General features: G+C 45.5%; 1 protein-coding gene across 1 annotated transcript in view; it reads right to left on the bottom strand.

The window, feature by feature from the left end:
• The window catches only part of CDC16 (cell division cycle 16), an 82,019-nt gene that overhangs the window by 17,352 nt on the left and 39,582 nt on the right, over positions 1 to 25,085 (bottom strand). Inside the window, exons 8-12 of the mRNA XM_088454144.1 lie at positions 24,494 to 24,627; positions 8,662 to 8,741; positions 8,511 to 8,560; positions 1,355 to 1,428; positions 1,030 to 1,155 (exon numbers count right to left, since the gene is read on the bottom strand). Of these exons, the coding sequence (XP_088310270.1) occupies positions 1,030 to 1,155; positions 1,355 to 1,428; positions 8,511 to 8,560; positions 8,662 to 8,741; positions 24,494 to 24,627 (464 nt within the window). The remainder of the gene's footprint in view (positions 1 to 1,029; positions 1,156 to 1,354; positions 1,429 to 8,510; positions 8,561 to 8,661; positions 8,742 to 24,493; positions 24,628 to 25,085) is intronic.

Below are 25,085 nucleotides of genomic sequence, written 5' to 3'. Positions count from 1 at the left end.
CGGGTTGGGTATGAGATGCCAGTGCTCGGGATCCAGCGGTCAAAATCCTGATGCCGGCATCCCAACATGTTTAGGATACAGACACTTGTCGGTCAGTATCCTAACCCTCCCCCTCTCCCTACCCTAACCTTTCCTCCCGAATGCCTGAACCTAATGTTCCTCCCCTAGTGCCTAAACCCAACCTCCCCCTCCCCGCTCCCTAAACCTAACCCTCCCCCTAGTTCCTAACCCCTAACCCACCCCTAACCCAGTACTGTTGGGATGCCGGCACCGGGAATCTGACAGGTATCAGGATTCTATTAGCTGGCATCCTGACAGTCGGGATATTGACTGGATCCAGTGTATACTGATGGCAAGCTAGAGAATGTAATAAACCAGCACGTTAATTATACACTATGTGGCTTCTCAACTTATATAGTGCTATTAACATATGCTGCTTTAAGTTATACACAACCTTTTATTTGTTTTGTACTGAATTTATTTTGGTGCATGCAGTGAGGGAGTACATACGCCCGATTTCCCACAAACTCTGCATCAGGTCAAAAATGTCTAGTATATAGCAATTGCCTGTGCTCAAGCTCCTGTCATCATCAGTTTGCTAGCTGTAGCCAGTCTTTATCCTGCTGGCTTTGGACTCAGCAGTGCAAAGCTCTGTTTCAGCGACTCAATTCCAACTTAATGACACTGAGTTTTTAGTATGGTGGTAAAAACCAGCTGTAGGCGGGGGACTTACTGAGGCTGGCCAACCAAATGAAGCCGGAGCTTCAGGGCAGGTGCATGTTATATTCACTAAACTGTGTGTGCGCGCACGTTATAAGTACTCGTTTATGTTGTAAAAGCTAAGAAATAGGAAAAGTGTGACATTTGCTAAAAAGTCCCTTAAGAAATAAATGTGCAAAACAGACCTAGAGAGAAAATAAAAAAAATATAAAATTATAGAAATTTAATTGTGCTCTGGAAATGGGATTATAATCTGCAAGTCCTAAACCGGGTTATCACCATCTCCTGGCCAGTGATTAATAATCATACCCTTTCATCAGCTGTGCTGCAGTGAAATAAGCAGCCATTGCCTGGTCGTGTTCACTTTCCACTGCAAATGAATGTCCATACGCAATCCAAGCAGGACCATAGCTTCTCTCTAATGTGGTGGCTTTGCTGTAATACAACACATCAGTATTTTAGTGAAATGTATAGGTGTGTACAATAATAGTAAATCTATAAAAGACCGTGATAACAGCACATTAGTTGGTGAACAATATACATATACACTGATGCTTTATGAATTAACAGCCTCACATGTGAAGGACTCCATTCGGAAACAATGTAATAAAGTAAGAATTAAGGCATTTCCCACCTGAGATATCTCCTGGCATGTTCATTTTTATGCCCCACCATGAGATAATAACAACCTACTGCAAACCAGGACACCTGAAGCCAGCAAGAAAAACACATTGATTAATAAAACTTTCTACATTAGGGGTGGACAATAAGCGGCCCCCCAGTTGTTGAAGAACTACACATCCCACCATGCCTTGCCAAAGTTTTTCTATTTGGCCATGCTAAAACTGTTGCAAGGCATGCTGGGAATTGTAGTTCAGCAGCAGCTGGAGGGACGCTAATTGCCCACCCCTGTTCTACATTCATGTTTTCCCCCGCTACCATCAAAACAGCACCATGATCTCTGCATTCTTAATTAAACTATTTTATTTTATGATTATTTTTTTTACTGATAAACAGATAAATGTTCCCAACAAGGTACCACCACATTGTTGTTTGCCAAGGTCTCCCAGAAGCCCAACACATTTATGAATTTTAAAGCTTTTAGAAGTATCAGAAATATGTTACCCTATTATAACAGAAATACACCAGAATAATTCTAATTATTGTATCTATCCACAATTGCAGTATTGTATTTCCAACATTAAAGTTTCCCACTGGTATGGTATTTATAGAGATTCTCATGGGTGTGTTCAGCAGTGGTGTCATCTTGTATTTATTTGCATAATTATTTGCCCAGCTTTCTCTGCAGTCAGCATACGTCCCCATGGGTGGCAGAACGGCCCCCCAGCTGCTGTTGAACTACACATCCCAGCATGTCCTGCAACGGTTTCAGCATGACCAAATAGCAAAACTGTGGCAGGCATGCTGGGACGTGCAGTTCCCCAGTCAGCTGGAGGGCTGCTTATTGCTCACCAGTTTACACCGTGGTATATTATATCGACATTGAGAAAATAGACAATCATAATATAGACACCATAATGTTGACAGGTACTTTCTGAAGACATTTAAATGTCGACATGGACTACGTGTCGGTAATCAATATGCAGACAGTCAATGTCGATGGGGACATAATGTAGACAGTCAAAATATAGACATGGTCAGAATATAGGCAGGTCTTTGAAAGTCAACATTTTAACATACAAAAGGTAGACATACCTATATTTTGACTGCAGGTTAAACTATGTGCAGATACCTATATTTTGAATGTTGACATTTTGGCCATATAGACATCTAGGTACAATATGTTGACATGGTTCTTACTGGAACCTTCTAACTTTAATACTAACTTGATGATATTAACTTAATCTATGTCTATCAATGGTATTCTGTTTGCACATATTTCCGATAATAAAAGTAACTTTTTTTTTCCTTGGGTCGCGAAAAAATACATGTGTTATTATTTAGCATCTATTAATTGCTAAATAGTATAGGACTTATGCCATGCTTATGTCACCCTGCTTCTCTCTTGCCCAGTTTTCCCTTCAATTAGCACAGTTCCGAGTCTAGCCCAGATTTTCCAGCAGAAATAGCACACTTTCCTATAGTCCAACTTTCCTGTAGAGATAGCACTCTTCCCTCTAGCCCAGCTTTCCTTGCAGTGATAGCATGCTTCCCTCTAGTCAGCTTCCCCTGCAGCGATAGCATGCTTCCCTCTAGCCCAGCTTTCCTTGCAGTGATAGCATGCCTCCCTCTAGTCAGCTTTCCTTGCAGAGATAGCACGTATCCCTCTAACCCAACTTTTCTTGCAGAGATAGCACGCTTCCCTCTAGTCAGCTTCCCCTGTAGAGATAGCACCCTTCCCTCTAGCCCAGCTTTCCCTGCAGAGATAGCACGCCTCCCTCTAGTCATCTTCCCCTGCAAAGATAGCATGCCTCCCTCTAGCCCAGCTTACCCTGCAGTGATAGCATGCTTCTCTCTAGCCCAGCTTACCATGCAGAGATAGCACACTTCCCTCTAGCCCAGCTTTCCTTGCGGAGATAGCACGCTTCTCTCTAGTCACCTTCCCCTGCAGCGATAGCACACTTCCCTCTAGCCCTGCTTTCCTTGAAGAGATAGAACGCTTCCCTCTAGCCCAGCTTTCCCTGCAGAGATAGCACGCTTCCCTCTAGCCCAGCTTTCCTTGCAGAGATAGCACGCTTCCCTCTAGCCCAGCTTTCCCTGCAGTGATAGCACGCTTCTCTCTAGCCCAGCTTACCATGCAGAGATAGCACACTTCCCTCTAGCCCAGCTTTCCTTGCGGAGATAGCACGCTTCTCTCTAGTCAGCTTCCCCTGCAGAGATAGCATGCCTTCCTCTAGCCCAGCTTTCCCTGCAGAGATAGCACGCTTATCTCTAGTCACCTTCCCCTGCAGAGATAGCACGCTTCCCTCTAGTCCAGTTTTCCCTGCAGAGATAGCACGCTTCCCTCTAGCCCAACTTTCCTTGCAGAGATAGCACGCTTCCCTCTAGCCCAGCTTTCCCTGCAGTGATAGCACGCTTCTCTCTAGCCCTGCTTCCCCTGCAGTGATAGCATGCTTCCCTCTAGCCCAGCTTTCCTTGCAGAGATAGCACGCTTCCCTCTAGCCCAGCCTCCCCTGCAGTGATAGCATGCTTCCCTCTAGCCCAGCTTCCCCTGCAGAGATAGCACACTTCCCTCTAGCCCAGCTTTTCTTGCAGAGATAGGACGCTTCTCTCTAGTCAGCTTCCCCTGCAGCGATAGGATGCTTCCCTCTATCCCAGCTTTCTTTGCAGAGATAGCACTCTTCTCTCTAGTCAGCTTCCCCTGCAGAGATAGCATGCCTCCCTCTAGTCAGCTTCCCCTGCAGAGAGAGCATACCTCCCACTAGCCCAGCTTACCCTGCAGAGATAGCACCCTTCCCTCTAGCCCAGCTTTCCCTGCAGAGATAGCACGCTTCTCTCTAGCCCAGCTTTCCCTGCAGAGATAGCACGCTTCCCTCTAGTCAGCTTCCCCTGCAGAGATAGCATACCTCCCACTAGCCCAGCTTACCCTGCAGAGATAGCACCCTTCCCTCTAGCCCAGCTTTCCCTTCAGAGATAGCAAGCTTCTCACTAGTCACCTTCCCCTGGAGCAATAGCACGCTTCCCTCTAGTCCTGCTTTCCTTGCAGAGATAGCACGCTTCCCTCTAGCCCAGCTTTCCCTGCAGAGATAGCACGCTTCTCTCTAGTCAGCTTCCCCTGCAGAGATAGCATGCCTTCCTCTAGCCCAGCTTTCCCTGCAGAGATAGCACGCTTCTCTCTAGTCACCTTCCCCTGCAGAGATAGCACGCTTCCCTCTAGCCCAGTTTTCCCTGAAGTGATAGCACGCTTCCCTCTAGCCCAGCTTTCCCTGCAGAGATAGCACGCTTCCCTCTAGCCCAGCTTTCCCTGCAGTGATAGCACGCTTCCCTCTAGCCCAGCTTTCCCTGCAGAGATAGCACGCTTCCCTCTAGCCCAGCTTTCCCTGCAGTGATAGCATGCTTCCCTCTAGCCTAGCTTCCCCTGCAGAGATAGCACACTTCCCTCTAGCCCAGCTTTTCTTGCAGAGATAGCACGCTTCTCTCTAGTCAGCTTCCCCTGCAGCGATAGGATGCTTCCCTCTATCCCAGCTTTCTTTGCAGAGATAGCACTCTTCTCTCTAGTCAGCTTCCCCTGCAGAGACAGCATGCCTCCCTCTAGCCCAGCTTACCATGCAGAGATAGCACACTTCCCTCTAGCCCAGCTTTCCTTGCGGAGATAGCACGCTTCTCTCTAGTCAGCTTCCCCTGCAGAGATAGCATATCTCCCACTAGCCCAGCTTACCCTGCAGAGATAGCACCCTTCCCTCTAGCCCAGCTTTCCCTGCAGAGATAGCACGCTTCTCACTAGTCACCTTCCCCTGCAGCAATAGCACGCTTCCCTCTAGTCCTGCTTTCCTTGCAGAGATAGCACTCTTCCCTCTAGCCCAGCTTTCCCTGCAGAGATAGCACGCTTCCCTCTAGCCCAGCTTTCCCTGCAGTGATAGCATGCTTCCCTCTAGCCCAGCTTCCCCTGCAGAGATAGCACACTTCCCTCTATCCCAGCTTTCCTTGCAGAGATAGCACTCTTCTCTCTAGTCAGCTTCCCCTGCAGAGATAGCATGCCTCCATCTAGCCCAGCTTACCATGCAGAGATAGCACACTTCCCTCTAGCCCAGCTTTCCTTGCGGAGATAGCACGCTTCTCTCTAGTCAGCTTCCCCTGCAGAGATAGCATGCCTTCCTCTAGCCCAGCTTTCCCTGCAGAGATAGCACGCTTATCTCTAGTCACCTTCCCCTGCAGCGATAGCACGATTCCCTCTAGCCCAACTTTCCTTGCAGAGATAGCACGCTTCCCTCTAGCCCAGCTTTCCCTGCAGAGATAGCACGCTTCTCTCTAGTCACCTTCACCTGCAGCGATAGCACGGTTCCCTCTAGTCCTGCTTTCCTTGCAGAGATAGCACGCTTCCCTCTAGCCCAGTTTTCCCTGCAGTGATAGCACGCTTCCCTCTAGCCCAGCTTTCCCTGCAGAGATAGCACGCTTCCCTCTAGCCCAGCTTTCCCTGCAGTGATAGCATGCTTCCCTCTAGCCCAGCTTCCCCTACAGAGATAGCACACTTCCCTCTAGCCCAGCTTTTCTTGCAGAGATAGCACGCTTCTCTCTAGTCAGCTTCCCCTGCAGCGATAGGATGCTTCCCTCTATCCCAGCTTTCTTTGCAGAGATAGCACTCTTCTCTCTAGTCAGCTTCCCCTGCAGAGATAGCATGCCTCCCTCTAGCCCAGCTTACCATGCAGAGATAGCACACTTCCCTCTAGCCCAGCTTTTCTTGCAGAGATAGCACACTTCTCTCTAGTCAGGTTCCCCTGCAGCGATAGCACGCTTCCCTTTAGCCCAGCTTTCCTTGCAGAGATAGCACGCTTCCCTCTAGCCCAGCTTCCCCTACAGCGATAGCACGCTTCCCTCTAGCCCAGCATTCCCTACAGAGATAGCATGCCTCCCTCTAGTCCAGCTTCCCCTGCAGAGATAGCACGCTTCCCTCTAGCCCAGCTTTCCTTGCAGAGATAGCATGCCTCCCTCTAGCCCAGCTTCCCCTGCAGAGATAGCACGCTTCCCTCTAGCCCAGCTTTCCTTGCAGAGATAGCACACTTCTTGCTAGTCAGCTTCCCCTGCAGTTTTAGCACACTTCCCCCTAGCCCAGCTTCCCCTGCAGTGATAGCACGCTTCCCTCTAGCCCAGCTTTCCTTGCAGAGATAGCATGCTTCCCTCTAGCCCAGCTTTCCTTGCAGAGATAGCCCAGCTTCCCTTGCAGTGATAGCACGCTTCCCTCTAGTCAGCTTCCCCTGCAGTGATAGCACGCTTCCCTCTATCCCAGCTTTCCTTGCTGAGATAGCAAGTTTCCCTGTAGCCCAGCTTTTCTTGCAGAGATAGCATGCTTCCCTCTAGCCCAGCTTTCCTTGCAGAGATAGCATGCTTCCCCCTAGCCCGGCTTCCCCTGCAGAGATAGCATGCGTCCCTCTAGCCCAGCTTCTCCTGCAGAGGATAGCAAGCTTCCCTGTAGCCCAGCTTTCCTTGCAGAGATAGCACACTTCTCTCTAGTCAGCTTCCCCTGCAGTGATAGCACACTTCCATCTAGCCCAGCTTCCCCTGCAGCGATAGCACACTTCCCTCTAGCCCAGCTTTCCTTGCAGAGATAGCATGCTTCCCTCTAGCCCAGCTTTCCTTGCTGAGATAGCATGCTTCTCTCTAGCCCAGCTTTCCTTGCAGAGATAGCATGCTTCCCCCTAGCCCGGCTTCCCCTGCAGAGATAGCATGCGTCCCTCTAGCCCAGCTTCCCCTGCAGAGGATAGCAAGCTTCCCTCTAGCCCAGCTTTCCTTGCAGAGATAGCACACTTCTCTCTAGTCAGCTTCCCCTGCAGTGATAGCACACTTCCATCTAGCCCAGCTTCCCCTGCAGTGATAGCACACTTCCCTCTAGCCCAGCTTTCCTTGCAGAGATAGCATGCTTCCCTCTAGCCCAGCTTTCCTTGCAGAGATAGCATGCTTCCCTCTAGCCCAGCTTTCCTTGCTGAGATAGCATGCTTCCCTGTAGCCCAGCTTTTCTTGCAGAGATAGCATGCTTCCCTTTAGCCCAGCTTTCCTTGCAGAGGTAGCATGCTTCCCTCTAGCCCAGCTTTCCTTGCAGAGATAGCATGCTTCCCTCTAGCCCAGCTTTCCTTGCAGAGATAGCATGCTTCTCTCTAGCCCAGCTTTCCTTGCAGAGATAGCCCAGCTTCCCCTGCAGTGATAGCACGCTTCCCTCTAGTCAGCTTCCCCTGCAGTGATAGCACACTTCCCTCTATCCCAGCTTTCCTTGCAGAGATAGCATGCCTCCCTCTAGCCCAGCTTCCCCTGCAGAGATAGCACGCTTCCCGTGCAGTGATAGCATGCTTCCCTCTATCCCAGCTTTCCTTGCTGAGATAGCAAGCTTCCCTGTAGCCCAGCTTTTCTTGCAGAGATAGCATGCTTCCCTTTAGCCCAGCTTTCCTTGCAGAGATAGCATGCTTCCCTCTAGCCCAGCTTCCCCTGCAGTGATAGCACGCTTCCCTCTAGTCAGCTTCCCCTGCAGTGATAGCACGCTTCCCTCTATCCCAGCTTTCCTTGCTGAGATAGCAAGTTTCCCTATAGCCCAGCTTTTCTTGCAGAGATAGCATGCTTCCCTTTAGCCCAGCTTTCCTTGCAGTGATAGCACGCTTCTCTCTAGCCCGGCTTCCCCTGCAGTGATAGCATGCTTCCCTCTAGCCCAGCTACCCCTGCAACAATAGCATGCTTCCCTCTAGCCCAGCTTCCCCTGCAGTGATAGCACGCTTCCCTCTAGTCAGCTTCCCCTGCAGTGATAGCACGCTTCCCTCTATCCCAGCTTTCCTTGCTGAGATAGCAAGTTTCCCTATAGCCCAGCTTTTCTTGCAGAGATAGCATGCTTCCCTTTAGCCCAGCTTTCCTTGCAGTGATAGCACGCTTCCCTCTAGCCCGGCTTCCCCTGCAGTGATAGCATGCTTCCCTCTAGCCCAGCTACCCCTGCAACGATAGCATGCTTCCCTCTAGCCCAGCTTTCCCTGCAGAGATAGCATACTTCTCTCTAGTCAGCCTCCCCTGCAGCGATAGCATGCCTCCCTCTAGCCAAACTTTCCATGCAGTTAGTATGCTTCCCTCTAGTATAGTTTTCCCTGCAGCTAGCATGCTTCCCAATGTATGAATAGGAAACATATGTGAATACTTACCGGATTATTAGGGTATAAATCAACCAGTTTATGCGAAAGGTAGAAAAGTTCTGAAATGAAAACAATAATGTTCATGATATGAACTTCAATGAAGAGGGGGAAAAATACCAGTTTTGTTGCCCAATGAGGGCACTTATACAGTAAATCTTACCATTGGCTTTGTTCAGTTCTACTAGAGTGCCTATATGTACGGGTAAACAATTTGCATGGAAGGGATCTTTCTCCATTACTCTGAAATAGAGTGAACATTTACACAGAATGCTAAACTGTCCATATACAATATCATGATAACAGAAATCTGAATACGGTAAAAGAATCAACATGTGTGTTGGTGACAATCATTACAATAAGATGAAATGTACAGTACCAAATTAATGATCTAATCATTTTGGTAGAACATTTTTCCATTTAAAGCTATCTGATCCTAGTGATCCTACAACTCTGTTAAATTTTGCATGTACTGCAAACCTCTTTCCATTTTCATGCGTGTCAATTCACAATAAATATCTGCAAACAATAGTGATTAGTACTTTGTTAGAGTTTATACACCTGAGATGGTGAGAGGTGTATTTAACGTTTTTACATTTGTTCATTTACTAATGTAGCCTCTTCATGCAAAAATTAAATTAAAGTATAATCATATTGAAAATAGGATTTTTTTTATGTACTCGCCATAAAATCCTTTCCTAGTAATCCATCTGGGCGACACAGGAGTAGGCACTAGTAAAGTTTACAGCCAGCGCTCCCCCTCCTTATACAATACCTCCTACCTCCACCTAACCTGAGTTTTTTGTATAACAAAGCCATATGGAGGAAGAACAACCATAACTCTGTCACAAGGAACTAACCAGAACATAGAACTAAACCAATCAGGGAAGGATCGCAAATGGATTCCGAGGAAAGTATTTTACAGTGAAAAAAATCCAATTTCCTCATACATCTGATCTGGGGGACACAGCAGAGCTGACGCAGGGACTTCCCAAAGCAAGCCTAAATCACGTTTTACACAAAGTCATGCACAAAACGTGATGCCCAAACTAGTGTCACCAGAACCAAAAGCGTGGAAACTGTAACATTTGGTAAAGGTATGTACAGAGGAGCAGGTCACTTGTTCTGCACAACTGCTCAACCAAGGCTTTATGGCGAACCGCCCAAGAAGCTACAACTGCACAAGCACAATGAGTCCGGTGGGAAGCCAGAACTGACCTGCTAGAAGACAGGCAGATAGTGGTGATCTACCGAGCAATGGAAACTGAGTATGACTTGGAGTCTGCCCAACAAATATGGTAAGGTACCCTGGCCAGAATGGATAGAGGTGGAAACAGTGACCCCAAGTTTAAGGACCAAGGTGCCATAATTCCAGTCATGAAGACCGCCTAAGGATCCCCTGAGCGTGATCCTTACGAGGGAACCTCTTGTTCGACCAGGAAAACATGAAATCTATGTTGGGCATCCCTAACAATCCTCAAGGCATGGATCAATTGAAAACTGACTGGAATTAATAGCTTTACCCTGAGGTGAAGTGTGGAACTGTGAAAGTCCACATCCCAGACGTCCACCCCGGAAATGCAAATGGCCAAGATGACAGAAACCAAAGGTTCCGCCCAAACAAGAGTGTGAGACACCTACATCAGTTTTTGATGACTCCTTGTTATGACCTGCTAATCTATGTAAGCCACAGTTGTGGCATAGTCCGACTGTATGCCAACAAGCTTTCCCTGTAGCACATGATGAGCTATTTCAGGAAGGTCCTGACCACCCTCAAGTGTAGAATATTGATTGAGAGCGTGGATTCAGTGTCCAACCATAGTCTGAGACCTATAGAGAAAGAGCCCTGTGCTGTCAGGCAGGCAACTGTTAAGACCAGTACCCAATATCCAACCGAAAGGGCCCTCTGGATCGGTTTGGATTATGGAGTCGCAACAAAGGGGACAGCAACATCTGATCTGACAGTCTAAAGAGTTACATAGAAACATGAAATTTTACAGCAGATAAGAACCACTTGGCCCATCTAGACTGCCCTAAACACATGTACACACTAGGATAAATTTTTTGTGGGAGCCAATTAAGCTACCAGTATATTTTTGGCTTGTGGGAGGAAACCGGAGTACACAGAAGAATCCCACATAAGTACAGGGAGAATACACAAAATTGCTTGTCCAGATGGACCAAGTTGTTGGACCTATATCCAGATCCCCGAAGGGACTGATAGAGAAAATAAATGACTCCACCATATAGTGTGTCCTGTAGAAGATGTAGACAACTACTCTGATTGCAGTGTGGGACCAAGACATCCTGTCTACAGAGGACCAGTGAACATGTAGGTACTGACTTACTGGGCCACCAGAGGACAGAGTTGGTAGCTGCACCATACTGAAGGCCCAGGACCTGTAACCTAGATACGTTAAGGGGGAAGGACTCCGTTCACCTGTAGCCAGGGGAGAAAGACCCCTAACACTGGCAAGGAGGAACTCTTGGTCAAAGGAACCGCAGACTGGGGCATTTAGGACAGTGTCAATATGACTTGAAAGCTTTGCATGCAAAGTCTGACCACTCAGAAGGAGGAAGAAGGTATCCCCATCCTAGCATCCCCAAGGAAGGAGACCATCTTGATACCGATCAGCTGCCCAATGTACGCAAAGTTGAGAACCCAGTCAGTAGGTCTGAGCTGGGTACACGGTCCTCTTATCAATCATTGCTACGAACAGCCATAACTATTTTGACTAATAAAAACTCAGAGTGATTCAAGGCAACACCAGGATCTGTAAAGGAGCTGAGAGCATTGAGATTGAAGCTATAGCAAGTGGTGAGAGATAGCATAGAAGGAGTAGGAGAGATGCAATATGTAACTAGACAATATCCACACTACCTATGCCCACTTATAGATATACAAGCTTGACAGCAACTCCAGGACATTTAAAAAGATGACAAAAAGTAAACAGTCATTTCCACCTCCAGTAGCCAGTAATGGTCCAACCTTACCGGCCCCTACCTCCTGGTACGAAACCTGTGAGTACATCCTACGACATGAGAGGCAAACTGCAAAAGCGAACACCATAAATGTGCTCCCTGTCGTGTAATGGACACGCTGAAATCCCAGGGAGAACCCCGTATTGTAATCCCTCCAAATGGGTAAAAAGGGGAAGAGAGGCAGTTAGAGATTCAGTGTACCTATGATCTGGATGGCAACCTCACAAACATCCAACTTGCTGTTGCCTAGGTAAGTTCTGCTCTGACCCTTGCAAAGCCATGCAGAAACTACCCTAGCTATATAATTTCCAGAAGTGCGGTAACTGCAATCTTCTATGCAAGATGAACTCTGGTCATGTGGTTCTACACAACCACAAGATAATCTACACTCAGGCATGTAGAATCAGTAAACAGACAGGCTCTTACTATAAAAGATACTGCATGTCATCGGAAACCTATAGTAAGTAACTGATGGAGCCTAAACTTAGGAGAATATCTAACCACTCAGGGGAAGGGATAGTACATAAACAGCGTTATACATATGATGCATATCATACCTTGTCAGTCAGCACTTGTATCCTACAGAAGATACCATCCAGCTGCATATTAATTTTGGAAGCAGAGATAGTGCATCATTAGTGTTATATAGAAGTTTTTTAGAACACTCTATACTTATGTTGCATATGGTACATCAGCCCGTCTTCTAAACAGCTAATATATCTTTGATGTACATAAGCCTTTCAGTTGCTCAGGGATGAGAAAGGACTTCAGCTGTAAATAAACTATGTATGCCGTGTAACCTAACGGGATATAAATATATACATACATAATGTACCCTGTAACGCTTCAGTGATACAAAAATATGAGATATGGTAAGAACTTACCCTTGTTATCTCGATTTCTATGAAGTCCATAGGGTTCCACAGGATACCTTGGGGTATAGGCGATGGCGGCAGACATCCAGGCACCACAGAGTTAAAAACAACTCCATCCTCCCAGGATGCACTGGGGTCCCTCTCCTATACCCCGCCCCGAGCCTCAGGCACTCAGTTTCGTCACACGCCATAGGCCGAAGGAGGATAAAGAGAGAGAGAAGAAAGTCTGGAACACACAAGAATCACATTCTCACCAGAGGGAGACGGAAAAACCGGTGACTAGAATCACAGCCCATCTGCAGTACAGGTGCGACAGGGCGGGAGTCCTGTGGAACCCTATGGACTTCGTAGAAATAGAGATAACAAGGGTAAGTTCTTACCATATCTCATATTTTCTACTTCAGGGTCCATAGGGTATCCACAGGATACCTTGGGGATGTCCCAAAGCAGTATCCTTCAAGGGTGGGGATGCTCCTGTGCTGAGAGGAGAATCTGTCGCCCGAAGGAAGCATCCTGAGAGGCGTGGGTATCAAAAGTATAATACCGTACGAAAGTATGGACAGATGACCACGTGGCCGCCTTGCAAAGCTGAACAGCTGAGGCGCCACATCGAGCTGCCCACGAATGACCCACAGACCTATTGGAATGAGCCTTAACAGAAGATGGAACAGGAAGGCCCTCGTGAGCAAAAGCTTCAGAGATAGCCAGTCGAATCCATCCTGCCAATGTTTCTTTAGTGGCAGGCCAACCTCTTTTGTGGAATCCATAAAGGACAAACAAAGAGTCTGACTTCCAATAGACAGAAGTGCGGCCCACATAGATTTTCAAGGCCCGCACCACATCCAAGGTGGCCTCACCAACCAAAAGGTCCGGTGAAGTAAACGATGGTACAATAATTTCCTCGTTGATATGGAAACTAGATACCACCTTTGGAAGAAACCCAGGACGGGTGCACAGCACAGCCCTGTTTCTATGAAAAATTAGAAATGGAGGTCTACACGAGAGAGCTCCCAATTCCGAAACCCTTCTGGCCGAAGCAATAGCCAGAAGGAATACAGTCTTAATGGTTAGCCATTTCAAATCCACTGAGCCCAGTGGTTCAAATGGCGGTCCTTGAAGAGTCTTCAAGACCACAGCCAGATCCCATGGTGCCACAGGTAGAACAAAGGGAGGCTGAATAAGAAGCACCCTTTGCATAAAGGTGCGGACATCAGGAAGCATAGCAATCCTACGATGAAACCACAATGAAAGTGCAGACACCTGTACCTTCAGGGAAGCTAGGCGAAGACCCTGGTCTAAACCCGCCTGTAGGAAGGCCAGAACCCTGGACAATCTGAACACCTGAGGAGCATAACCTCTAGTGTGACACCACTGGAAGAAAGCCCGCCACACTCTATGGTAGATGTTGGCAGATGAAGGCTTCCAAGCTCTCAGCATGGTGTTGACCACCGAACTGGAGAAACCTCTGGACCTCAGGAGGGCAGTCTCAATTACCACGCCATCAAAGACAGCCGACTCAGGTCCGGATGAAGGCAAGGACCCTGAGATAGCAGGTCCTGACGTTGAGGCAACAACAGCGGAGTGTCCACTAAGAGACTCTGAAGATCCGTGTACCAGTGCCGCCTGGGCACGCTGGAGCAATCAGCAGTAGCGTGCCGCCTTCTTGCTTGAATTTGCGTATCACTCGAGGAAGAAGGGAGAATGGTGGGAAGAGGTACGCATACTGGAAGGTCCACTTGACCGCCAGAGCGTCCACTAGACAAGCCTTTGCGTCTCTTGTTCTTGACACGAACATTGGCAGTTTGTTGTTGTGTCGTGAGGCCATGAGATCTACCTCTGGAAGGCCCCACTTGTTCACCAGTAGCTGATACACGTCCTGGTGAAGAGACCACTCTCCTGGATGCACGTCTTGACGTCTGAGAAAGTCTGCTTCCCAGTTGAGAACTCCTGGTATGAACACTGCTGATATTGCGGTGAGATGCTTTGCCGCCCATACTAGAATGCGGGACACCTCTGTCAGAGCCGCCTGACTGCGAGTCCCTCCTTGGCGGTTTATGTATGCCACCGTGGTGGCGTTGTCTGACTGTACCTGCACAGGTTTACCCTGCAGGACCTGTCTTGCTTGCTGGAGAGCCTTGAATACTGCCCGCAGTTCCAATATGTTTATTGGAAGAGCAGCTTCTACCGATGTCCACCTTCCCTGAAAGAAATGTGGACCCATCACCGCTCCCCAGCCTCGGAGACTGGCATCTGTCGTCAGAAGGGCCCAGTCTGCATTCCAAAAGGGGCGCCCCTTGTTCAGGTGAGGCATCTGTAGCCACCAGGCCAGAGATAATCGCACCTCCGGGGAAAGCACCATAGTCTGTGTCTTTATCCTTTGGGGCGACCCATTCCATCCGGAGAGGATCAGCTTCTGCAGAGGTCTTGAGTGAAACTGGGCAAACTCCACCATGTCGAACATAGATACCATGGATCCCAGTAATCTCATTGCCGAGTGAATAGACACCTGGCGACTCTGCAGGCAAAGAGGGACCTTTGCCTGTAACGCAGAGATCTTTCCTCCCGTCACCAAGATCCTCTGATGTTGGGAATCCAACAGAGCTCCTAGATGGAGCATCCTCTGTGATGGTACCATGGAGGACCAATTTATCAGCCAGCCGAGAGACTGCAATACAAAGACTGTTAGTTGCAGATGGCGCTGAAGTTTCTCTGAGGACTCCGCCAGTAACAGGAGATTCGCCAGATAAGGTAACAGGCGGACTCCCTGCAACCGCAGATGGGCTGCCAGGACGGCCATAACTTTGGTGAACACCCGAGATACTGTAGCCAGACCGAAGGGCAGAGCCTGAAACTGGAAGTGGTCCTTGACCACTGCAAATCTGAGGAAGCACTGGTGTGCTGGGACAACAGGGATATGCAGGTAAGCATCCTGAATATCCAGCGACATCATGAAATCCCCAGGTTCCATTGCTAAAATAATGGAACGCAGGGTCTCCATCCTGAACCGAGGAACCCTCAGAAATTTGTTGAGGGATTTGAGGTTGAGTATTGGCCGGTAAGACCCATTGGGTTTCTGCACCAGAAAAAGATTGGAGTAATACCCCAATCCCTTCTGAGACAAAGGAACTGGCACTATAACTCCATTCTGGAGCATCGAGTGCATTACCTTCTTGAGTTCCCGGGCCTTGTCCTGATTGGATGGAAGGCCCATAGTGAAAAACCGGCTGGGAGGCCTCCTGCGGAAGGAGAGGGTGTACCCCTGAGAGACCACTTCTCTGACCCATGTGTCTGAAGTGGTCAGACACCAGCTTTGGGCGAATTTCAGAAGTCGGCCTCCCACTTTGAGGTCCCCCAAAGAGAGGGCCGTCTCGTCAGGCCGAAGGTTTGTCATCGGACTTGGGAGTGGGATGTCTGGTACTCCAGGCCTGCTACCTGGGCTTTGCAGGTTTCTTGGCGGCAGTCCTCCTAGGAAAGGACTGTACCCTGGGTCTGTTCTGCGTTCTGTAGGGCCGAAAGGACGAAGAACCCGGTCATGATGGGACAGTAGTGGAAGACAGACACACAGACTTAGATGCTGCCGAAGTATCCACAATTTTGTCGAGATCAGGGCCAAACAGCACTTAACCATTGAAGGGTAACCCCTCCAAACACTTTTTGGAATCAGCATCCGCCTTCCAAGAACGCAGCCACAGGATACGACGAGCCGCCACTGCTGCCGAGGAGATCTTGGACACCATGAGGCCCATATCTAAAGCTGCCTCATTAATGAAGGTAGCTAAGTCCCTTAAATTACCCAGTAGGCAAAAAGAGAAGAAGACTCTTGGGTGGGGGCACAACTTAGTAATATTGAATTAAATTAAAAATTAGCTTTTAATTGATTACTTAATAAAATACAAAATAATACAGATACAAAAAAACACACAGTACACATTTAACACATAAATCACATGTGACAAAAAATCACTAATCTGGGATCTAAGCCCAGTTATGACGCTATAAATACTCAGAGTAAATCTGTTAATGTGAAAGAAAAGGAAAACATTTTTTTCAATTGTTATATTAGCCTGATTGGCATGATACTACTACACACAGCTCCGTAATTAAATAGCAGTGATCTCTACATAGTCCCAAAGCCACTCAGTTGATTTTTAACATGTGTGGAATATTTCTCCATAATCAATAGGTAAGTGGATGTACCAGACTGTCAATTTCACACATAATTCATCACCTCCATAGGGGCATATATATAGTCTATTACTGAGTTTTGTACAAATATCCAAACAGCAGATACGTATATTATATATATATATGCGCTATAGAATCATGCATGCACCTTCAAAAATAAATAGCAATGAACTGTGCATAATCCCAAGTCATTCATTATGTAATTACATGCACATATTCTCTGCAATTGTGAATAATTATACACATTACTCCACACATAAGAAGCAGTGGTCTCACACGTAATTATCGATCATCTCAATACATAGTTACCAACATATTTGTACAATGTGAGACTGAATATCTGGAGCAGATATATCTAGGGATAAGAGGGGGTGATATTACGAAAGAACTCCTAAAACGTGAGAGTTTTTGGACCTTTAGATTGGGAGACCTCTCTCCAAGTGGACTCAATGAATATATCAATTATAGTCCTTTTCTCTAAACCAACTATGATTTTTTTGTATTCCGTATGGTCTTGTGTACAGTTTTCCCTTATTTTTGTTTTTGTTTTAGTGTTATAGGATTTATTCTTATTAGTTGGTAATTGATAAATCCTTGGCTTGCAACATTTTCCTTTCCTTTAATTGAGGGATGACGAAAATATTTATCATACTAAGGGAGGTGACACTCTCAAGTTAACATACTGTTTATTATCTGGATGTATCAATAATATGACTATTAAATGATAAGTGACACTACTCTAAATTTTATAAATGGAGGTGATCGCTTCATAACACTCATATATGGATAGATATTAATTGTTATTGAGGTTTATTGAATTGCGTCTGACATTTTGTATCCAACATTGATTTCTATGTATAGTAGGGTGACATATGTCAAATTTTAGTTGGACATGTGAGACTTTGATTAAAATAAGGTGTTATATATACGGTTACTATCTGGGCAACTATTAATAAATATTTTTTACAGTATGTTAAAAGATAAATTATCTGTTAATATCAATTGTGATTATTATATGATGAATTTACCTAGTACACCTTGGACTTCTCCATATAATGGAGGTATATTCCCCAGTTAGTTGTGTCAGTATGTAGGTCTAAACACTCAAAGGATGTATATATCTGTATATAATACACTATTATTGATAACTTTTCTCTAGAACCGATTACTCATATGTGCCATTAGTATATTATATATTTCCACCTGTATTTTGTTATATGGAATTTAGGATAGCGGGAATGATCAATGATGGATGCCACATATTATAACTGTAATTTGATTTTTTCATAATTAATAACCTCTTATACTAATTTTTGTATATCAATATCCATTATATTTTTGATGTGATGTTGATAATGTCACTTATTAACACTGACCAAATGCTATCCACTTAGGGTGGCCTTTGTGATAGTTATAATTTATCTGATAAATATTTTTGTCCTAATAATATAGTTAGTGTTTATTGTATATTATTTATTTATCTTTCTTCCTATGTATTTAATGATTAATGAGGGGCATACCAGAGGATCACTGCTGATCAAATATTTCCTTTTTCCCTTCTTTTTGTATATATATATATATTTTATTTTATTTTTTTTCCCCCTCTTCTCCCTTTTTTTTTTTTTTTTTTAATGTCCCTTTTTTTAATGTCATTTACAAGTATTTAATTGTTTCCTATTCTGGCCAACATAACGAATATTAATCATATTTCTTGCAATGACCTCAGTTTTATTGCAATCATGAATCATGATGTCGCTATCAAATTATATGGTCTTTTGAATAATTAATTATTTGGTTATTTTCAATTTCTATTGTCCCCGGACTTCTGAATGATCAATTCGGGATAAAATAGGTTATTTATTTATATTACTTTAATCTTTTTATTACTGACATCTGCAATTAATTGGATTGTAATTGGACATAGATGGATTGATTGGTTCTATTATCCTATTTAAAAGGGGTTCCTTAGGAGTACGTCACTATGATGTGATCAAGCTCCCGCTGCTTTTTTCCGCTTCCATCTGCACCCCATCCTTGTGTACACACACGGACTCCGGCATCAAGCAGCCACAGAGAATGAACAGCTATACATGTGCCGGGTGACCAGTATTACACAGATACAGCTAAGTATCTTATAGCAAGATTGTTACACTGTTACATGCTGTCTATGCGGAACGTGCAATGGTGTTGCCATTTGAGATCCCTGTATTATATCTTTACTAGAGGCGATGTCCGGAGGACATAACACTTGCTATTATGTATGATATACTGGGTATAAAGTGCATGTGATATAAAAACTATTAGTATATGTACATTTTATAGCTCTCGTGGAATAATATGCAGATCTGAGTTAAGAGATCATTATATATATCAAACCTTGAGTAATATATCAGAGCTTGCTGTGTTATTCACAAATGGTATATATACTTATAACACTGATAAAATAATTTTTACAAACAATACTCGATATGATTAGAGGTGTTTAGCACATAATTTGCTCATATGGGATTGCGTCTCTCTCACATATGCAGCCGTTTGTGACTATTATTTGGGACATTAATAATTGTACTGTCTTAATTGTCATATGACATTCAGTCTCACATTGTACAAATATGTTGGTAACTATGTATTGAGATGATCGATAATTACGTGTGAGACCACTGCTTCTTATGTGTGGAGTAATGTGTATAATTAAATTATTTATTAATAGTTGCCCAGATAGTAACCGTATATATAACACCTTATTTTAATCAAAGTCTCACATGTCCAACTAAAATTTGACATATGTCACCCTACTATACATAGAAATCAATGTTGGATACAAAATGTCAGACGCAATTCAATAAACCTCAATAACAATTAATATCTATCCATATATGAATGTTATGAAGCGATCACCTCCATTTATAAAATTTAGAGTAGTGTCACTTATCATTTAATAGTCATATTATTGATACATCCAGATAATAAACAGTATGTTAACTTGAGAGTGTCACCTCCCTTAGTATGATAAATATTTTCGTCATCCCTCAATTAAAGGAAAGGAAAATGTTGCAAGCCAAGGATTTATCAATTACCAACTAATAAGAATAAATCCTATAACACTAAAACAAAAATAAGGGAAAACTGTACACAAGACCATACGGAATACAAAAAAATCATAGTTGGTTTAGAGAAAAGGACTATAATTGATATATTCATTGAGTCCACTTGGAGAGAGGTCTCCCAATCTAAAGGTCCAAAAACTCTCACGTTTTAGGAGTTCTTTCGTAATATCACCCCCTCTTATCCCTAGATATATCTGCTCCAGATATTCAGTCTCACATTGTACAAATATGTTGGTAACTATGTATTGAGATGATCGATAATTACGTGTGAGACCACTGCTTCTTATGTGTGGAGTAATGTGTATAATTATTCACAATTGCAGAGAATATGTGCATGTAATTACATAATGAATGACTTGGGATTATGCACAGTTCATTGCTATTTATTTTTGAAGGTGCATGCATGATTCTATAGCGCATATATATATATAATATACGTATCTGCTGTTTGGATATTTGTACAAAACTCAGTAATAGACTATATATATGCCCCTATGGAGGTGATGAATTACGTGTGAAATTGACAGTCTGGTACATCCACTTACCTATTGATCATGGAGAAATATTCCACACATGTTAAAAATCAACTGAGTGGCTTTGGGACTATGTAGAGATCACTGCTATTTAATTACGGAGCTGTGTGTAGTAGTATCATGCCAATCAGGCTAATATAACAATTGAAAAAAATGTTTTCCTTTTCTTTCACATTAACAGATTTACTCTGAGTATTTATAGCGTCATAACTGGGCTTAGATCCCAGATTAGTGATTTTTTGTCACATGTGATTTATGTGTTAAATGTGTACTGTGTGTTTTTTTGTATCTGTATTATTTTGTATTTTATTAAGTAATCAATTAAAAGCTAATTTTTAATTTAATTCAATATTACTAAGTTGTGCCCCCACCCAAGAGTCTTCTTCTCTTTTTGCCTACTTACAATTCTTATTGACTCTGGGGAGCACCACCAACGTTAAATACTGATCCACAATTTCTGGGTATATTACTGATATAGTTGGTCCTAATATTTTGGAACAGTTACCATCTGCGATTTCTTGATCTCTGTGTGGTAGCATATACTGTATATTGGTCCTGTGTGATTTTCAAACTCTTTTTTCTTCCCTTAAATTACCCACCAACCCCACCTGTTCAGGTGACGAGTCTGGGTCCAGGGATGCCTCCAAGGTGTCAGCCCAGTGCTCCATAGCTCTTGCCACCCAACACACGGCCAAAGCCGGTCTGACACGCCTCCTGCAAGGGAATAAATCATTTTCAAACATATTTTTACCCTGCGATCCGTAGGATCCTTTAAGGAGGACATAGAGGGCATAGGCAACGTAGCACTCTTTACTAGACGTGTAAATCCACCTGTGGAGGGTTATCCCATTTTGCAAAATAATTATCTGCAAAAGGGTATACCGCAAACCGTCTAGGGGGCTGGTAACGCTTACCCGGCGTTTTCCATGCCTCCTCTAAATGATCCACTAGCTGATCAGATAGGGGAAACACCGTAGCATCACTTTTAATATCCTTGAAAAAGGCATATTTTGATTTAGCTACATAAGGAGCGTCATCCTCAATAACCAAGGCCGTGCGCACCGCACGTATGAGCCATCATCTGTCGTCACAGCATCCTGATCTTGATGAGGTTGCAGCTGACGCTTCTGCGGCCGCACAGACGACTCGCCCTGTAACACCTCTGATAGCTGTTGTACTGAGGTAGACAGTGAATTAGCCCACGTAGGTTCATGGATGACCTGAGGGGGCGACAACGGGAAACTCTGAGGTACTATTAACTGTGTAAGAAAACCCTGCATAGGGGACGACACCATAGACTGCTGTGAGACCCCCATCTGGGGACACGCAGGGGTTGTCGTTAACTGGCCCACCAGGATAGTAAGTGCCGTAGCAAAACAAGCCCATGGTAGCTCCTGCACAGGTGTAGTGACAGAAGTCGGCCGTACCAACCGCAGGCACGCCTTACATAATCCATCAGAGTTACCATCACCCTCTGCCAATGGTACCTTCCATACAGTACACTTAGGCGGAATGGGGAAATCGTGCTCACTGTCAGACATACTGAGTGTGTGACCTTGAGCTGTATGTGACCACCGCACTTCACAACAAGTTGTATAGTGAGGTATAAATCCCTCTTGCAACACCGCACCACAAGGGCTTGTTAGCAGAGAAGAAAAACAGGGATAGGGAAAATAGCTGACAGTATGTGAAAGTGAAAGTAACAGACAGCAGCGCTAGCCTAATGTCACATACAATGCAGAATATTGAAAACCCTGCAGTATATGCGCTTCATCAACTAACCAGACCGGAGGAGAGGTATGCAGGGGGACCCAGACCACGATGCCCGCGTTAACAGCTTCCAAAAGTGTTTTCCACATGTATTAAAATGACCACCGAGGAGCAGAGGGAGGGCTGGTCCGGGGGCGAAGCGCATGCAGATGCCTAACCACCTTGTGGAGAGGCCGTGTGCAGCGGGGGAGGCGCCGGCTGCTTAGCAGGGAAAGCGCGCTCCCCTGGCATGCATTTAACCCCTGGGACGCTGGACATTTACTGTTTCTGTCCAGTCCTCAGTCCCAGGAGGTAGTGGAAAGCGCAGGGATCAGTAGCCTGGTTCCACACTGCAGCCAGTGCCCAGGGAGCCCCCTGCCTGGGGACTAAGGACTGTGCTATTCGGCTGGGACCCACCGCGGGACCTTGCCGCTTACCTGAACCCCCGTAAATCCGGCCACAGTCCGGGAAACCGCGGCCACCGTTAGCTGTGACCCCAGTCACCCACCAGCATCCCCGGATCAGTACCGGTGTTCTGGTACCAGCAGGGTGTAGAAGCGACGACATGGACGTCAGTACAGACTGTCCATGTTGTCTGCTCGTTAGATGTGCAGCCACAGCTGCACTGAAGAACTTCAGGGGCCTGCAGACCCCCACTCTGTACGGTGCATCCGACTTTGGCCAGGCACCGACGAAAAACTGAGTGCCTGAGGCTCGGGGGCGGGGTACAGGAGAGGGACCCCAGTGCATCCTGGGAGGATGGAGAAGTTTTTAATTCTGTGGTAAAAAAGAAAAAGATGCTGCTTGCCTTTTGAGAAAACCCCTGTATAGGGGAGAAACGCGTCAAGGAACCAGTGAACTGCCGATTACTTCACACACTCTTGACTCCAAGTGCTGGAGGGATTGCACTGGAGTGACTGCCTATTGTGCTCTCCGGTCGAGATATCTGGGTCTCTGTGTGCTCAGCTCCCGGCAGCCGCCCAAACTCACCTAGCAGTCATCTGACTTCATCCCGCTCAGCCGCCGGGCCTCTGTGCCGGCCAGGACGGACACGCACCTGCTGCCGCTTGTCTCTACCGTCTATTGGGGCTTTTTGACCTTGGTGCCCCCTCCACACGGGCTGGTGTCCCTCTGCCAGCGGTACGTGTGGGAGCCGGTCCCGTGGTGCCAATCGGCTATACATCAGCATCTGGTACGTTACACCTTTATCCACAGATTTTCGCTATCCATCCCATTGCGGGCAGGAGTCGCCTGAACGGTGTGACTTTATCATACACCACTGCCGCTCTATATTTCTCCTGTGAGCCCTTGGGTTAGGAGTTGCAGTCACTGGACTTTATACATTGGGATGTGAGCGATGTGTGACACTGAATAGCCAGAATCTTATTCCCTATTTTGGGCCTTCTTATAGCAACATTATTGCCATTTGCTGGACTGTGTTTATTGGCTACATATTAGCCCTTGGGAACCATTGGATACTATCCATATGCAACAACCATCCTATTTATCTGGTTGTTAGCATTATTTGTGGCAACATTTTTTAATTATCTGTTATATGTGTGTATGTTATACTGAACTGCAGTTCACTATTGAATAAATTACATAAATTTTTATATAAACAAGGTGTCATATATTTATATAATCACCAGCGCAGATACCTCAATTCTTTCTCTTTTAATTCTGTGGTGCCTGGATGTCTGCCGCCATCGCCTATACCCCAAGGTATCCTGTGGAACCCTATGGACCCTGAAGTAGAAAAGCTGTATTGATCTGAACTTTCTTGGCTGCCTTCTATATCTGGCAATATGAAAAGCCTGTAAAGGACAAACAGTACCTCTTTGGTACATCAACTCCCCCTCTGTATCCCACAACCACTTAAACCCGTTCAGCAAACTGTGGTTGTCCAGAGCTGTAGCACTGGTCTGGTGCAATGGTGCCTCAGCGTTCCATCCGACAAGAGACCGCCAAGAAGGAATGGCGGGGATTATCACCGTCGCCAGCTGAGAATATGTGGTCTGTGAAGAGGCAATACCTGGACATAGGGTACGCTCATAGGCGGCGCTGTCGGGACTTCTATAATGCCAAGCCCGGCACTACTCACAGATAGGCAGTGGATGGCTTTTCTGAGGGAACACCATTTCTTCAGCTTTCTTACGCACCAGATCCCGGAGCATTCCATGAGAGAACTAAAGATCTGTGCACAAATAGACATTAGCCACATGTGGAAGCTGTGGCAGAGCGATGTTTCCTACCATCTAACTACTGGGAACCGCTCTGACTGCCTGAGCCCTGTAAACAGAAGCTGAGGCTGGTGACAAAAAGGCAAATAAAAAAATAAAAGTTATGGAGATATTACTCCAAGGGCACTAGGGAAAAACTGAGGTTAGGTGGAGGTAGGAGGGGTTATATAGGGGCTGTGAGGCTAGCTTTAAACCTTTGTAGTGCCTACTCCTGTGCCAGCCCACCTAACCCAGCGTCAGCTGTGCAGTATCCCCCAGATCTGATGTATGAGGAATTCGTGTTTAAATATACAGTGTTCACAGCAAAAGTTAATAAAGACTTACGCGGATGTAAGCTTATAGCACATCTTGAAATCACAGTTGTAGTAATGTCTTTCTGCTAAAGAAACTATTACATCCAGGTTTTCCTGAAGTCCATCTACAGATTCTGGTATCACCGTTTCACTGGGTTTGTTGTACTGGAAGGAAAGCATTTAAATAAGCATACTGGGAACTTCCACACAAGACGAACACATTTGTTAATTTAACTTTAAATTCCACATAAGTGTAGCCCACACATGCACCAATACTGCCAAACAGGACCAATATCTGCAGAGGTACACTATCGGTATGCCAGTAAATGGTGGGATAATTTTCAGGCATGTTGGTAGATGACTGCGGTCAGACGGAGAGTGTGCCATCAGCTGGTTAAATCCGATTTGCTACCCACACTGGGTAAAATTGGAAATTACAATTGTAACTTGGATCTGGAAACAAAACAGCCGGATTGGCTTTTGTGTAGCCAGCTTTGCATTGTTCCCACTGAACAAAAATTCCCTTGTGTGACTACTTCCAATCACAAGAAGGGGATGTAGTTATGAGACCGGTGGCCGCCAGTCTAAATCCAGACAGGGGAAGCCCGACAAGGGACTTAAGA

The sequence above is a fragment of the Taudactylus pleione genome, unplaced genomic scaffold (genome assembly GCF_031769625.1).
Source record: "Taudactylus pleione unplaced genomic scaffold, aTauple2 ptg000609l, whole genome shotgun sequence".
NCBI classification, from domain to species: Eukaryota; Metazoa; Chordata; class Amphibia; order Anura; family Myobatrachidae; genus Taudactylus; species Taudactylus pleione.
The sequence above is the reverse complement of the archived record's forward strand: the minus strand, read 5'-3'. Positions and strand labels throughout refer to the sequence as shown.